Source organism: Cnephaeus nilssonii (genome assembly GCF_951640355.1).
Source record: "Cnephaeus nilssonii genome assembly, chromosome: 19".
NCBI classification, from domain to species: Eukaryota; Metazoa; Chordata; class Mammalia; order Chiroptera; family Vespertilionidae; genus Cnephaeus; species Cnephaeus nilssonii.
In genome coordinates this window covers 30,332,537-30,349,931 of record NC_137090.1, presented here as the reverse complement: position 1 = coordinate 30,349,931, position 17,395 = coordinate 30,332,537, and the positions used below count along the sequence as shown (strand labels likewise).

The 17,395-nt window shown below is 49.4% G+C and overlaps 1 protein-coding gene and 1 long non-coding RNA gene across 2 annotated transcripts in view; both read left to right on the top strand.

The window, feature by feature from the left end:
* LOC307115081 overlaps positions 1-6,456 on the top strand; it is a 71,255-nt gene extending 64,799 nt beyond the window's left edge. The window contains exons 5-6 of the long non-coding RNA XR_013815066.1: positions 76-214; positions 6,226-6,456. This is a non-coding gene — a long non-coding RNA (uncharacterized lncRNA). The remainder of the gene's footprint in view (positions 1-75; positions 215-6,225) is intronic.
* Positions 6,457-15,720: 9,264 nt separating this feature from the next.
* ASIC2 (acid sensing ion channel subunit 2) overlaps positions 15,721-17,395 on the top strand; it is a gene marked incomplete at its 5' end in the record, with an annotated part of 840,739 nt that continues 839,064 nt past the window's right edge. Inside the window, one exon of the mRNA XM_079799147.1 lies at positions 15,721-16,275. Coding sequence (XP_079655273.1) covers positions 15,721-16,275 — 555 coding nt within the window. The remainder of the gene's footprint in view (positions 16,276-17,395) is intronic.

Below are 17,395 nucleotides of genomic sequence, written 5' to 3'. Positions count from 1 at the left end.
CTCCTGACTGCCCTGTGTGTGCTTGTGAACTAATAGAACTAAACTCTTGACTTAAACACAATTCCCCCATTGAAGCCCATCCAATGATCCAGGCCAGCACCTGCGGGCATCACTTCAACTGTGGTGGGAGACCATTCTTCAGCAGCGATCCCTTGTGGTGAGGAGGAGAAATTGCACTTGTAGTCGGGAATTTGCACTGATACTCAACAGGCAGGTAAGGCCTGGATTTCTTGGGTAAGTGGTGGGAATGAGGCCAGGGGAAAAAAAATAACAAGAGAGAGGGAGGGAGATTCTGGACTTCATGTTGATTGGGAGAAATTGCTTGAGTGATTTATTTCACAACAATAAAAACACGAGACTGTAAAAATGTACCTCAAATTGGTGAAATAGATCAGCCCAGTTAAAACCTTATATAGTGCACAGCACCTTGCACTTAGTTGGATTTCAATACATGTTTGTTGAATAAAGAAAGTAGATGGATGGATGGAATTAACACTCATGGAAACTCACACTCAAGAGAGAAACTTCAGATACTTCTCCAGTTTATTCCTCATAATATGGCAAATACAGGGTGTCCCCCCAAAATGTACACACACTTTAACAGCTGATAGCTCAGTTTTGAAAATGAAATGTACTTTAAGAAATACTGCCTTTCTAAGTGTGTGTGTACATTTTTGGGGATACCCTATATCATCCTCCTCATTTCACAGATGAGCCATTCAGGGGCCCAGTTACAATAGCAAATGTTGCAAACAGTATCTGGACCCAGCGCTGACTCTCAAGGCCATGCTGGTCCTTGGCCAGGTGGAAGCTGTAGGTATGTCTGCTATAGCCCCAGGCACAGAGTGGTCAAGAGGATTATCTGGACATGAGTATAGTTCATGCAGGGCTGGGAATAGAAAAAGCGATTTCATCGAAATAAAGTCAAGAAAGACCTTTACCAAGTGAGAAAATCTGGTTTTCTCCTGAGAATTATGATCTAGTGTGAGAATTATGGTGCCGAAAACACCAGCAAAATGATCACCTGCAGTACCTTTGCGGGGGTGGGGTGGGGGGGTTGGGACGAGGAATGGGAATAAAGGAGAGAAAGTAAGTCACAAAATACATGGAACAAGAGCCAGAAACACAAACAAACAAAAGGGCGTGGTGGAAAAAGCAGAGAGGAAAAGAAGAACCTTTTGCAAAAACAGATACTTTTAGGTTATTCAGCTGCAAGAGACAATTAAGTGCAAATGAGTGATTTTGCAAGGAGTCCTGCCAAAATCACATGAGGTTAATTATTTTGACCCCCATTTCCTGCTGTCACACTTGACCGAGGGCACCCCGGACTGGAGAGGACACCACTGCCCTCAATAACATGTTTACAGACACTAATGACCTCTCTGGAGTGTAGCTCAGGTTCCTAGAGTACAGCTGTAACTCTGGAAGCAAACGGGCGTTGCAGCAATGGCTTTGGCATCGTTGCTCGTGGTTTCTGGTCCGTTTTGGCAAGAAACACAAGGCGCTGTTCAGACTTCTTTTTCTCTTTTTCTTTCTGAGGGCCTGTGGTCCATCTTCAAAAGCAGAGCATGTGTGACTGTTGGAAGCTCATTCTGTGGAAGCAGGCATTAGACCAGCGTGAGGAGAGTGGTGGCCACGGTCACCTTGTGTGCATGGTACCCAAGAGCCAGGCACCTGGGAGTAAATGGGTGAATATTTGAATAAGTGGGTGAATATGTGCTGAAGCTTTGTTTCTTTGAGGCCGCCCCCTATTTTTTCCCTCTAAATACGCAGTTTTGAGCCTTTCTGCTGTTTGAAGCTCTCTTTCTGCCCTTGAGGCTCTCATGCTCAATGGGGGCATGCTCTGTATCCTCAGAAGGTTTCCAGTTAGTGGGGCAATTCTCCCATTTGATAGAGAGAAAATTACATAACGAGGCCTTCAGACATGAGAGGCCTGACTTGTTACTTTTTAAAGAAATTCTTCCACCTTTGGTTGGATATCTGTCTACACAGAAGACTACAAGACCTGGGGCACTTTTGAAAAATCTGAAGAACAATGGTTTGTTTGCAGCTCATTCGTTAATTCAAGAAATATTGATCAAGCCCCTATCCTGTGCTGGGAGCTTGTTTTTGGTGCTAGGGAACTGGCATGAATAGGCAGCCCCAAATCCTTGCCTTCTAGGAGCTCATATCCTAGCTGGGGAGGCAGACAATACAAGAGAGAAATAAGTAATATAGGAAATATTGAGGACGTTCCATTGTAACAGGTGCAGGACATGGAAAGAATTTTAGATTTTTGCTCTGAGATGGGTAGGGGCTTAATCACAAGGAACAACAACAGCCTGTAATTATTGGAATCGAGAGTCTAGGTCAGTGGTCGGCAAACTCATTAGTCAACAGAGCTGCAAACTGTGGCTCGCGAGCCGCAGTTTGCCGACCACTGGGTTAAGTCAACAATTCTCCATATTTCTCTCATTTCCTGTTCAGATAAACAGGCCCCGCAAGCCTTCTCCATTTTCCCAACCACATTTAACACGCCTTAAGGAGAAATTCTGCCATGTGCACACCCACCCACCATTTCCTAATGCTCAAAATGCCATCAAAGCCATGAACGAATGAATTAACTTCCATGATCCTCCAGGGCCTCGCCTGCCGGATGAACATCACAATACCTGTTACGGCTGTTGCACATCAGGATAAAGTGGATGTGGAAACAGCTGAAGCCCAGGGAATGCTTGATCACTGTTTCTTCTGAAAGCAAAATAAGGTTGTTTTATGAACATCTTTCGGGGCTTCAGTAAACATAGGTTTAAATACAGATCCATGGGCTGTGGTGATTCCGAAAGGAAGGGGAGCTCAGAATGAGCCCTTTCAGGGGAGGGAGGACCTTCAAGCAACTCACCATAGGGCGGAATGACCCTGTCAGAGTGCCCCTCCATCTCAGGGCAAGCCCCTGAAGCCAGCTGTGAGTTCTCTCCTTGCCCATGGGACCCAAGGTGGACCCTGGTGTATGATTATTGGTGGTGCCCTGCTTAGCTGCTCTCCTGTTTACACCTGGATTTGTGACTGCACACTTCCTATTTTGCAAGGGGCAGAGTGAGTAGCATGGAGACCAAAGAGAGGGCACAAGTCCACAGGTGTGGTTCCATGTCCATTGAGTCTCCTTTGACAATCCTATATAATAAAAGCCTAATATGCCGAGTGTTCGACCAGTTGCTATGACACACACTGACCACCAGGGGGCAGAATGCTCCAACCGGTAGGTTAACTTGCTGCTGGGGTCCTGTGGGATCTCCTGTTATCCCTCTCGCAATCCGGGACCCCTCGGGGGATGTCAGAGAGCCGGTTTTGGCCCGATCCCCGCAGGCCAGGCCGAGGGACCCTAGTAGTATTAATAACAATGAGGATGTTAATAGCGATGCTATAGTCACTGGCTCTTCTTAGATACTTGTCAATACTTTACATGATTTGGTTCACCAGATCCTCCCAACAGCCCTAAGAGGTGGGTACTGGATATTCCCATTTTACAGATGAGTCAACTGAGGTTTAGACAAGTTACACAGCATGCTTCATGTAACAGAGCTCCTGTGGTAGATTCAGGACTTAAACTCACAGCCATCTGACACCACCACATGAGCCCTTGACCACAGCACTCCACAGTCTCACAAGGCACCTAGACAACAGTGTGATTCAGTTACTCTGGACTCTCACTGGAAGCTCTTCCCCCACCTACAGCGGAACCAAGGCAATTTACTCAACATCGTTAACACTTAGTCTCACTTCCTCCTGTGAGGTTATTCTGCCTGATCCTCATAGGAGGAAGTGCGATCTTGGCTCCCAGTACATTCCCTTTATGGAAATTCTATCTTTACAGAAACATAGGAGAACACTTCCATGTCCACGGTATGCAGCTACAGCCCCCCCTTCATGTTCAGACATGGACGCATTTGCTTTAGAATTGGGATTGCCCGCCAAAGGGCTTGAGTGTTGGCATTATTTTAATCAACAACCGCAAGGGCCATTGGATTTTAAAGCCTCCGCATAGGACCACAGGTATTGCTGCTTTAAGTGAAGACTGAATGTTGTGGTTTCAGGTGGCAGCCTCAGGATGTTTTCCCAGCAACGTTAATTAAATGTCCCCGGCGCTCTCCACGTGATTTCCCCGTCTCTTACGCAGTCAGGCTTGCAATTTCATGTGCTCTCCCTTGGTCTATTTTTATATCATCACATAATAATTTATCCCCTAAATATATCCATCATCCTGGACTACATTTATTTCGTATTAAGTCTCTTGCCTGCCTCCGGTAGTTTAACTGGTGTTTAATTGGGGTTTACAGCACTCAGCGGAGAGCATAGAATTACAAGACACGGGTCCCAGTCTGGACTCTGGTGGCGTGGCTGCTCTGGGACCCGGGGCAACTCTTTCCGGACAGCCTGGGTCTCAGGGTGCTCACCTATAAAATGGGAGCCAGACTAGGTTCCGCTCATGGGTAAACCAGTGCTTAGGTGCTCTTGATGACTTCCTCCAACAACAATGGGATGGTCTCTCTTGCTTACTGGTGTCCTCTCACACAGATTTCTTAAAGGGACCAGACCAAAGTTAGCAGGCAATAAGTCCCAGCTACGTTGAATGTATAAAAACAGACACAGAAAAAGCAAACACACATATATGTATATATTTATATTTTTATATATAGAGATAGAGGGCAAAGACATCTAGCTCTTTCTCATTCCTTCCACAATAAGTTCTTGGACACCCAGCTCCGGTGGCTTTTCTGTGGTTCTCTGGATTACACACACAAGGACACATAGGGTCTGGAAGGACCTCCCCATGATAGCTCTCCGACCGAGCCTGGTGACTTCCTCCAGGCTCCGTCTCCTGCCCATCCTTCCTTGTTACTCTCTTCATGCTCTGCAACCCTCATTGATTTCCTTCTCCCTAGAGCCAGCTGTTCTTGTCATGGCCAGTTGACGTGGCACGGCCACACTGCCGCACTGGGCCATAGCTCTGTGAGGCATCTGTGGGGAAGCTGGACTAGGATAAAGGCAGAGTGGAAACAGCATGAAATCTGGGGTCAGGAAACCGGGGTTTGAGCCCCAGATCCTCCTACTATCTTCTCAGGGTCCTTCAACTCGCTGAGCCTCAGTTTCTTCTTTCATATCATGGAAACCGTGACCCCTCTTCTGCTTACAGAAATCTAATGGGGTCATACCTGCTAAAGAGCCTCCCATCAGATGTGATACAGGGGACATGCTTTTTACACCTGGTTTATTCCCTGGCGGTGCCTACCTCAGGGTTGGGCACATTAAACCGTGTGTAATGAATTGGGAGTAGAATGCATACAGATGCAGAGAAAAAGATGAACATGGTGATAAACATAGATGCATTGCTCCTTTTTCCTTAATCTTGTTTTCCCTTTTCTTATTCCTATTTCATCAATTTTATTTTACGTTGTTTTATGAAAGAGCTAGGGAGCAAACACATTGAATTCAAATGAATACAGGAGATACAGGAAAGGCATCAAATGCAAATAGGTATGCGAATGAAGTGCATGCCTGCCCATAGACGCTGAAACACTGTTTATAGAGCAGATGGGTGACTAGAGAGGGGAGGGCACGGATATACGGATATAAGAAGGTGGGTGGCCCTCGCTGGTTTGGCTCAGTGGATAGAGCGTCAACCTGCCGACTGAAGGGTCCCGGGTTTGATTCTGGTCAAGAGCACATGCCTGGGTTGCTGGCTCGATCCCCAGTAGGGGGTGTACAGGAGGCAGCCAATCAGTGATCCTCTCTCATCATTGATGTTTCTATCTCTCCTTCTCCCTTCCTTTCTGAAATCAATAAACATATATTAACAACAACAAAAAAAGAAGGTGGATGGGTGGGTGAGAGAGGGCCGATGAGCAAAAGAGCTTGTGTAATAAACCCAGTGATGAAAGTATGATAAATGCCACCACTGTTGACTTGTTTCCCAAGATTGGTAGTTGTAACCACAAGGGGGAGAGGAAGTTCCACCGAGAAGCAAGGCAGACCAGTGTATGGGCAGCGTGTTTCTTTCCTGGTGTTCTGTAGCATGGCAGCTCACCCACGGCCAAGGTGGTGCTTATAAAGTTTTTGCTGAAGGCCTGTCTCTGGCTTGTCGACTCTCTGCTCCTTCGTCCTCATGTTGGAAGCAGTTGGTTCCAGGGATTGAGACCCAGAAAGAACGCAAATAGTGATGGTTTCTTTCTTCTAATTCCTTCCCAGGGGCAAGAGGGGCCAAGGAGACTCAAAGAGAAGGATGCATCAAGACAAGAACACGGAATAAAGAATATTTTGAGAAAATATGCATGGTGGGCTCTTATAGCATTGAGGAGAAGGGAAATGACCTGAAATCATAGCAGAAATCTAGGCCTCTGAGCTCAGGAGTGAGGGTGGGGTAGGAGTAGGAGTAGCGGTAGGGGGCCTATATTCCAGCAGGAGCAACAGATAATTCACAAGGAGATGAGAAGAATTTCAGAAAATGACTAGTAATGAGAATGAAAAGAAACATGATGGGATAATGGGTGGGGCGGAGGGCAGAGACAGGGAGGCCAGTCAAGGCCTCTCTGAGCAGATGACAAATGAGAAGAAGCCAGCCTGGTGTGCCTGACAGGTAGTAAGAGCTCCCATGCATGGCTGGTTCTGGGTGGAGTGCAGTCCTGCCCTCCATAACCCCTTGAAAGAAGAGGGTCTTCCAGGCCCCGCCCCCAGAGATTCTGATTCAGTGGAGCTCAGGGGGTGGGAGGGGGAGTGGAGCAGGAGTCTGCAGGTTGAACAAGTGTCAGATTCACCTGGCCCTCTCTTCACACTGCTCCAGCAGATGGTGACATGGGGTTAATGAGCAGAATCCCTAATTCTCAAAAATTTTTGTCCCATTAACTGTGCATTTATGATTTGGTCAGCCTCGGGTCAAATTGCAGCGGCAGAGAAAGCTGGTGCAGGTGGACGCCTTGGTAATGATTTAGCGTAAAGGAGGAAACAGCACAGAGATGTTAGGTGGTTTTCCGAAGGCCACACAGCAAGTTCAGTTGCACAACTGAGCCCCAAAAGTCCACTCTGTGTGGTCTGGCTTCTGTAGTTTTCTCCTGAAATAAGTAAATAAGTAAGTAAGTAAATAAATAAAACAACTATAAATAGAACCTCAATAAGCTATGCATTAAATGCCCAGCTTTGCCTCATACGCCTCCCTGGTCTACCCTTCCTGACACATTATTTGCTAAGTGTACACCGAGGTAACTAAATGGGAATAGTTGTTGTATGAGGTGTTTATTTATAAACCAACCAGAAACAGAGAATACTTTGGTTCATAAGAGTTGATCTTTAGTGACTTATCTTCATGGCAACAATGAGCCAGGAGGAAAGTTGTATATACTGAGGCCCCTCTGAGTTGGAATAATGTCATCTGTATAATTGAGAAGAATGTCTTTTTCCCCCTTTTAATTAGGAAGTGATGGTGGCAGCAGCATGTATCTGGCACATGTTAAGTAGCAAATTAGCATTAGAGCTGATTGTAGATCTCAGCTTCCTAACCTTCCTGCCTGTCACCATTAGCAGAAGGTAGGAAGCCTCTCACTCTGTGGCTCTCACGCTCGATGGGGCTCCGGGCTCCAGGCAAGCCCCAGGTCCCCCAGAGTTGGGAGAGGGTCCAGTTTCTATTCGTGCACCTCAGAAAGGTGGCCTCTGTGTCAGAGAAAATGAATTCCTCCATGTGTTCCTTTATTCATTCACTAGAGGCCCAGTGCACAAGATTCGTGCACTGGGGCGGGGAGGGAGGTCCCTCAGCCCAGTCGTGCCCTCTTGCAGTCTGGGAGCTCTCAGGAGATGTCTGACTGAGGGCTTAGGCCCACTCCACGGATATCCTTAGTGCTGTTGCAGAGGAGGAAGAGGCTCCTGCCACCTAGGCTGGGCTCACCAGCTGTGAGCCCAGCTCCTGGTTGAGCGTCTGCCCCCTGGTGGTCAGTGCGCATCATGGTGACTGGTCCTTCCGCCATTTGGTTGATTTACATATTAGCCTTTTATTATTTAAGAAGATAAGTGAATACATTTACCACAGCAACAATCTGGGCACATTGTCTAATAGGGGGTTATACTTCCTGATCTGCAAATGAATTTATCTGGAAAGTCCTTTAACCTTTAGTTATACACTTAGCATTTTGCCATCATCAAAAAGACCACAATTACACACAATTAGGGCTGTACCTGAAAGTCTGGGCCAAGTAGACCATTCAAAACCTAGTCCCCATACCCCCTACACATATCCACAGTACAAAGCAAATAGGTATCGTAAGTCTGACTGCAGAGGGAAATGTTTAATCGACTGAACACCACAAAAGCATTTCTGAGGAGCCTGGAATATCTGATGTTTGTATATAAACAACACTGCTAATTGTTTTTCCACCTCTGGAGGGTATTGCCAAAATTAATTTGTAAAATAGCTCTATTTAATTGGCTTAAAGAAAAATAAGCTTTATTATCATCAGGGTACTTATGTCAGACTAAAGCTTAATTTTCTTGGACTGTGTGTCTATTCTTGATAAGATTGGGAGAGGTTTTCCTTTACCTTTTAAGTAATCTACCTAGAGAACAAAGATTCTGTGTTTTGTCAAAATAATTTCCTATGCTTTATGTTGTCTTTACCGGGCCTTTGGTTACTTAAGAAAACTGAGTCTTCTCTGTTAAAAAAAGCGAAGTTTGTTTGTTTGTTTGTTTGTTTGTTTGTTTCTTTCTTTCTTTCTTTCTTTCTTTCTTTCTTTCTTTCTTTCTTTCTTTCTTCTCCTTCCTTCCTTCCTTCCTCCCTTCCTTCCTTCCTTCCTTCCTTCTTTCCTTCCTTCCTTCCTTCCTTCCTTCCTTCCTTCTTTCCTTCCTTTCTTTCTTTCTTTCTTCACAACTATGTTACTTTCTATATTTGTCTTTAAAGGCTTTGTTACTTTGGTTAAATGGGTAATGTATTGTTTCATAATGACTTATGATCCTGTTTAATAAAGAGTTTTATAACCTTTTGATATTTTTTACAAACTTCTCCCAAATCACATTCTAAATGATTTCTTGTTGACCTTGAACTAATTTTGGGATATTCCAGAGGACCCCTGGAGCATCTCAAAAGATATGTTTTCTCTTTTTATAAAAGAGAGATCAAACTAATTAGGCTTATCTGATATGTTAAATTACATGGGAAGCACTGTCAAATAAGAAGTGATGCTAAATTTTCTTTAGGGTCTATTTGTATAAAATTCCTAAAAAATCTGCTATGTTCTGATGTAATGTTATCAGTCATCAGTTAAAAATATACATCACAGGACTAACCAAATTTCCTTGTCAACTGCATGACAATGAACTCTCAGCAGATCTTGACCGATGACCATTTTTAAGTCTTCTGTCATTTACAGTTACTGTTTCACTCTGGGGCTTTTGCAAAAGTTCCTGCAAAAGTGCTTGTCTTCAAGGAGATTCCAGCAAGACTCTGACAAGTACAGGTTTCTATACTGTACTGTACTAAAGAAAAATTTGCCTGCATGTGGGAGGAGCCATAATGTACCTTTCCCGTGCTTTCCCAGGGCTACCTGCACAGTTCCACAATATGTGATACAATGAATGGTAGCTGAGACGGGTCCTTGTTTTCTTTCCCCACATCAGTAAAATGGGCCCAATACGCTGATGACATAATGTCAACGTGTAGGGACCTGGCTCTGCTGCAGGACACTGCAGGCTTTGCTGGAACATCTGCGAGGGAGGGGATGGGCGGCAAATCCACAGAAAACCCAGGCAGGGCCCAGGCACCGCTGCAGTTCTTGGGAGTCATCTGGCTGGGTAAGATGCATGCTGTCTCAGAGGCTGTGATTGATAAAGTGCAAGTCCATCCAACCCCTAAGACTGTGAAAGAGGTACAAGGATTTGGGGGTTTGGGAGGACTTTATTCCCCACCTGGCACAGTGCCTCCGTCTCTAAATTGCCTGGTGGAGAAAGGGCACGTGTGGGACTAGGACTCAGAGCAGCAAGCAGCCTGTGGGAAGGCAAAAGCACTAGAGAAACAGATTGAAGCTCTGGGCATCTCCCAAGCAGGGCTTCCATTTGAGTTAGATGTGTCTGTGACTCCCGAAGCTATGGGCTGGGCTCTGTGGCAGAGATGACGGGGAGAGTACCCCTAGGATTTTGGTCCCAGCTCTGGAAGGAGGCAGAAACCTGTACGCTCCCCAACAGCAATAGCTCCCAGCAGTGTGCACCGCACTCCTCCAGGGAGAGCCTCTCTGGAAGGAACAGCATATCTTGGTAAGAACTTCACTTCCCATCAAGGGGTGAATGGAGAATTTGTTTCATTGACCTACTACCTCTGCCATGGCTCAAACTCCCACTTTGAGGAATGGCAAGCAGAGGAGCACTCTGACCACCAGCCCACTATCTTGAGAGATGCAGGTGCTGCTAGGCCCTGTAGAGTATGTAGATACTTCAAATATCTCGGCCCCTATTTCTGTGGTGGTCCTTGTGGCCTGCAGAGAGGCAATGAGGGAAGTTTCTACTGCCGGCTGGTAAACAGGTACCTGGAAGCAGGAATAAACCGCAGCAGCCAGTGGGCTGAACTCAGAGCGGTTTGGCTGGGGCTGGTGATCACTCAGGCACCCTGGCCATTAACCCTTTGCACCCGATGGTTGGGCAGTTCTAAAGAGATTAACCTACGGCTTAGACAATGGGAGGCTAAGGGGTGGGATAACCATTAATATTCCCTGGGGAAGTCAGGACAGGTACAAAGACTTCTGGGTTTGCCTGCAAGAGCCCGAGGCAGTTTTCATTGTCTTCCATGTCCTGGCTCAGAATGCTCTGCCACGCCCTGCCACCAGGAAGCCCAGGCCCTAGCCCAGGTATGAGCCTTGGCAATGGTCAGTAGGTAGAGGAGATTGGGTGCCTAGGAAGAGTGGCCACTGTAGCGCCTGGGTGGGAAGGCACAATGCCAGGGATGCCAGATTGCCTTTGAAATACAGTAATTTGGTTAATGCAGTAACAGCAGATCCTATGTATTCTAAACAGTACCCACGGCAACGGCCAAAGGCGTCTGGGGCCATCCACTGGAATTCCCAACTGTAAGAGATTAGCAAATGGGTTATATGAGCCTGCTCCCTCCAAATATACCTTGCTTTGTGCGGACACGGCACCTGGCCCAATCTAAGCTTTCCCCTGTTGCTGTGCGAAGCAGCTGGCCACTGTGATGGGGTTAGAGAAGGTGAGGAGTATCGAGGGACACCCAAGTTGAATGACAGTGATTGGGGGTGTGTGTGTCCCATTCCAAAGGTCACAATGTAGAAGACTGGGCAAAAGAACATGACATTGAATGGAGGTTCCCTCTCCCCTAAAACTTGCAAGCAGTTTGGGTAGTGGAAAGGAAAAATGGAATAAAAGCAACAGACTAAATTACTCACAGCTAAAACCACTTCAGCCATGTGGACCCTGAGAAAGAAGATGCCTACCAAGAAAGACTCCTGGTCGCTAACTGGGCTGAAATTTTAAAAACGGAGCCTAGCTGCCCCTTTGAAATAGGGTCTCTCCTGCAAGCCGCACTTGAGGGAGAAGCCGGAACTGGTTTCCTGTCCTCTGAACCAACCTAATAAAGGAGTTCTTTGGATTCGTATTTTTTTTTTTGGAATATGTTTTTATTGATTGCAGAAAGGAAGAGAGAGGGAGAGAGAGATAAAAACATCAGTGATGAGAGAGAATTATTGACTGGCTGACTCCTGCAGGCCCCTTATTGGGGATGGAGCCCACAGCTGGGGCCTATGCCCTGACTAGAATCGAAACGCTTCATAGGTCCACACTCAACCACTGAGCCACTCCAGGGCTGGAGCCGCATTTCAACCAATAGGACTGAGACTTTCCTCATCCAATCGGAGCTGTGTAGCTAGATCCTCATTTGAATTTTCACTGACCAATCAGAGTGGCTCCACTCCAGCCAATCAGGACAGTGCTTTTTGGACTGTGAGGATTTTGGGTCCTCATTTGCAGGGATCAGCAGCGGGAACGTGTTGCGTTGCGTAGAGAGTGCACTTTCTCCCCAGGGAAGGCCTGGGAGAACGAGCTGAGAAGAGCTGGGCCATGCCTGGAGCCCCTTCACCGCCTAGCGGTTCAGCGCCACAGCTGTGCTATTTCAAAATTGAGCTCTAATGCCATTGAGCTGTTCCACAGCTGTGACGTATCACAATTGACCTCTTTGCACCGAATAAAGTGCCCTCCTTCACCCACCGAACCCCAAATTGTGGATTCCTGTTGGACTTGAATTGGCTCCCACCACTGCCCAGGATGGGTGAGTTACTTGGTACCCCGGGGAGAGGGGGAACTAAGTCTCCACTGGGATCCCATTGCCCTGCTGTATACTGGGCCTGTTGAGATGCACTATACTTGGAACGGAACACGCACCACTGAAAGAGGGGAGAAAGTGGGGGTACTGGTCACCATATCCTACCCCAGTCCATCGCCTCACACCTGACCATGCTGCCTCCCTGGCATCATGTATGGTATGCATAACCAGGTCAAGCTCCTAAAGCTGCCAACCTCCCTGTCCTCAAGGCCAGGTGGACACTTCATTTGGCTGCTGTCTTTGTCCCCTCCATGGGCCTGGAGGACATTATAGCACACATGCACACCCGGACTGAGTCCACCCAGCAAGCCTTATACATAGCTGCCAAAGCCTGTCTTGATTAAACTCAGAAATGTCTCTGAGAAAAGCTGTCCTCCGGAAGAGGACAGCCTCGAACATTGTTACTGCCGTGCAGGGAGGCCCCTGTGCCACCATCCAAGCAGGTGCTGTGTATTCATACCTGAAGAGCCTGTTAACGGATCATCTTGAGTCAGGCACGTGAAGACACAAATGAAAGCCCTGAGTGATGTGATCCCCAACCTAGAGGACTTCATGAGTCAGTGGTTCGGATTATGGGGCTTTCTGCGGAGAAACGGTTTCTTATTTGGGGACTCGTCATCTTCATCAGTATTTCCTCTTTAATGTGCCTAGATGGCTGCTGTGGTATCTGTTTCCAATGCAACCAAATAGCTGCCAAAAAAACCCAAAAAACAAAAACGAGCCATCTCCATGTTATTGAAACCCCGCGCAGGTCATATTGCAGAAAAGGGGGTCGTGTTAAGGGCAGTCATGAGGGGTGGAGTGTTGGAGGAGGTCATTCATTGGATATGCCTGTCCGTTGACCCAAGAGCTGGCCTGGTAATCAGAGACCCCTCTCCCTTTCCCATGCCCTTAAGATGTACATTCCACTTGCCTTCCCCACTCTAGAAGCTGCCTCAAGGACACAGCCTTGAGATAGTAAAGTGTTGAGACCATTTAGATGACGGAACCCAGTGAAAGCCTCTATATAACCTTGTAAGATTCTGGCAAGCAGGTGTGTGTGTGTGTGTGTGTGTGTGTGTGTGTGTGTGTGTGTGTGTATAATGGGGAAAGTGGTATCGAAATGCTTCTCCCCTTCATGAATTTTGGAAGAAATGTTTTGGATCTGCTTTTTGAAGCTGTGTTTTAGAGGCAAACGTGCCTGAGTGCAAGTCCCAACCCTGGCACTTACTAGCTTGTAAGTTGGTCCGGGCACTTGCCTTCTGTGAACCTCAGTTTCCTCATCTATAGATGAGGAGTAGCAACCACACACACCTGCCAAGATGGATGGCAAGGTTAAGGGAGATGATAATGCACCCTCACACAGGTCCTGACCTAGGATAGATTGTTAGGTAGGTAGTTTGGGCACCCAGTTTGAAAACCCTGTGCTCCTGTCAGGCAGCTGGACAAGGCAGGGGTCTGGGACCTCTGGGATGGCACACGAGGTTGACCAGCCTCTGTCATTTGTGCTAACTGTTTCTGTTCCCAGATCAATACACCACTGATTTCATGTCACGTGTTGCCTCAAAGTGCATCCCCACTGTTCTCAGTTTGGATCTGGTTTAGCAAGAGGGCTGGTGGAAGGGAGAGAGATTTCAGAGTAGATACCTACCAGGAGGGACATTCCCTAAGCTGCCTTCTTCACCACCAGGTCCCAAGGAGCGTTCCTTAAGCTTGGCATGCCCCAGGGACACAAGGTTGGCTCAGTAAGGCTCTTCCAGGTGGCTTTGCCCAGCTTGGCAGGATGCATTGGGCTGGCCACTGTAACTTTCTGTTCCTTAACTCCTGGTGAAGATTTAACATCATTGATTCTATAGGTTCCAGTCATTTGATCCCTGGCCCCGGGCAAGCCACACCCACCTGATAGCAGGGGCGGACTTCCAGTGGATTTTCAGGAAAGAAGAGGTAGGTGGCTGCAAGCCCAGTCCTTCGCTCCCACCTATAGATCCAGCTGTGCTTCCATCTGGCACATATGGGGCAGAACACACACACACACACACACACACACACACCCCAAAGGGAATGCAGCCAGCCCTACCTAGAACCCTAGCTAAAATTTCCTGCAGGCTCTGCCCCGGGAGGGGGGCAGGCTATACTTGTTGCTTTCTCTAGGGGCTGCAAGGGGCGCCTGGCTTTTCTGTTGCAGGCGGGGATTCGGGCTCCCGGGAATGTACCCCTCCAGCCTTTAGCAGAGGAACTGTGGTTGTTTCATTGCCCGTTCCTCCCCTTTTTGCAGCATCTCCCCTCTGGAAACCCCAGGCCGAGACTGACCTGCGAACAACACACCGTGGTGCAAAGGAATGCTGCCTCCACCCGCGTACCTGGCTCAAGGGAGTTTGTCAAGTGCCTTTCTGCCATCTGCGGGGGCGGGGTGTCACGTCCTCACTCCAGGGCTGGTTGTCCACCTTCGGGGAGAAGCCCCCAGGAGCAACCTTTAAAAGAGGCGACGAAGAAACTTTCGCCGGGCCCCCAGCCCCCACCAGGCCTCGCCCCCGCCCCGCCCCCGCCCTCCCCGCAGCGCCCTCCCCCCAGCAGCCTGGAGGAGGAGGGGTGAGGGAGGCCAGCTCGCTCCGTGCGCTCAGGGTCTCGCTTTTCTTCCGGGAGGCGGGGAGAGGCGAGTCCCCGAGCGAGCCCCCGGCGGCCAGCCTTGGTCCTCGCCTCTCTGCGGCCGCGCGCTGCCTCCTCTCCGAGCCGCGGCCGCCGGCATTGGGAATTTTGCCTCAAAAAGGGGGCCTGGAGGAGGAGAAGAGGAGGGACGGAGACCGGCGGCGAGAAACGGAATCCGGAGTCCAGAACCGCGCGGGGGAGAGGACCGAGAGGCGGCGGCGGCGGCGGCGGCGGCGGCAGCGGTGGCGGCAGCGGCTGGGAGGCTCGGCCGCTGCGCCCGCCCGCAGTGCATCAGCGTGGCCGCCCTGACATCCCCGGGATGGTTAACACGGGGCATCATGCACTGGTTAACAGGCTCCGAGCTGCTCAGCGACTTGTTTTAAGCATTTTCTCCCTCGCTCTCGCTTTTAATCTTGTCTCTAGTGGCGTGTGTAGGGGGGAGGACTTTATTTCCATTGGCTAAGCTCTCCCTTCCCACCCACATCTCTTCCACATCACCTTGGTGTCTCCCTAAATAAAACCAGCCCTCCTTATCGCCTGGAAAAAATCAGGAGCTAGAGTTTGAATGGGTTTTATATAAACACTCACCCCCGTCAGCTGGCGGCTGGGCTCTCAGGATAAACTCACCGCACCTGGCCTGATGCTCGCCTGGGGTTCTCTCCCTTGAACGGCAAGGTTTAAGCTGAGCTGGAGGACTGGGAACTCTCTGAAATTTGATCAACCTGAAGCCAGTGGCGGAACTGCACAGGGTCCCCATGGACCTCAAGGAGAGCCCCAGCGAGGGCAGCCTGCAGCCCTCTAGCCTCCAGATCTTTGCCAACACCTCCACCCTCCACGGCATCCGCCACATCTTCGTGTACGGGCCGCTGACCATCCGGCGTGTGCTCTGGGCCGTGGCCTTCGTGTGCTCCCTGGGCCTGCTGCTGGTGGAGAGCTCGGAGAGGGTGTCCTACTACTTCTCCTACCAGCACGTCACCAAGGTGGACGAGGTGGTGGCCCAGAGTCTGGTCTTCCCAGCTGTGACCCTTTGCAACCTCAATGGCTTCCGGTTCTCCAGGCTCACCACCAATGACCTGTACCATGCCGGGGAGCTGCTGGCCCTGCTGGACGTGAACCTGCAGATCCCGGACCCGCACCTGGCCGACCCCGCTGTGCTGGAGGCCCTGCGGCAGAAGGCCAACTTCAAACACTACAGACCCAAGCAGTTCAGCATGCTGGAGTTCCTGCATCGCGTGGGCCACGACCTGAAGGATATGATGCTCTACTGCAAGTTCAAAGGGCAGGAGTGTGGCCACCAAGACTTCACCACAGTGAGTACTTGGTTTTCAGCTTCCTCTTGTGCTTGGTCCCGTTGGGAAGAGCCACGCCGGTGGTCTCCTGCTTGGTCTGGGGTCTCCCTGTGCTTTGGAGCAGGGGAGAGGGTAGTTGGCCAGAGTTGTTGGAACTGATTGGAGAAGTCTGCCTGCTGGGAGGGAGCACTGTTGTCTGGTCAGATGTGGGGGGTGAGAAGGGAGCTTGCCGTGGGGGTTCACGTCTCCCCATGTGCTGAGTGGGCCTCCTCCCAACCAGAGGGAGGAGGCCTGATTTGTCTGTTGTCCAGGGCATTTGGTGTCTGAGCTGCCTGATTGGAACAGCTTGTCATTGACGAGGTGGCATTTTTTTTCCTCTCTTTCTGCTCGGAAGTGCCATCAGGCACCGCATCCTGTGGGCTGGGCTGAAGCTAAAACCGCCAGAGAAGGGGGTGTGGGGCCCCAGGCAGCCTGGATGGTCCCAGTGGCTTTGGGAGCTTGCTGGAGCAGGTGCTGCTAGCAAAGGTGTGGAAGTCTCTTTGCTTCCTTTTCTCGTGTGGATTCAGAGCTCCGAGTGGGGAGAGGAGGGGCTGGGAACGCCAGGTCTCCATGGGTCCGGTGGCAGGTCGGAAGCAAAAAGATGTCCAGGATGCTTGGGCCAGAGAGGAGGGTCTAGGCGGAGGCCCGTGGGTAGGGTGGTCAGAGACGTGCCTGGGAGAGTGAAGTGGCCCAGGCTGGCTTATCTGGGAGCTTCAGCTTGAAACCGAAAGACTTGGTTTGCTGCCTGTACAACTGCTTAACAATGTGAATGTCAGAGGAGTGGTGTGGGGAGCGGGGAGCAGCTGTGGGATTGGAAAGCCTGGAGGAGGAGTGTGGAGCTGAGTAAAGAGGAGAAGCTGAGGGGATGTGGGTGAAATTCAGGAGGGGGCTTCCTGGAGGGGCCAAGAGGGAAGAGAGCTGCTGCTGCCAGGGTTCTTTCTCCGTTTACCTACTTGGTGGGCTGCTAGGCATAACTTGGCATAGCCGGTCGGAACTGCAGCTGCAGACAACTCCCTTCTTCCAGGCAAGTCTGGGGCATCCGGGTATGTGAGACCCTCCAGAAGCCCAGTGTGGCTGCTTCTCCCAGTGCTGCCTGAGGGAG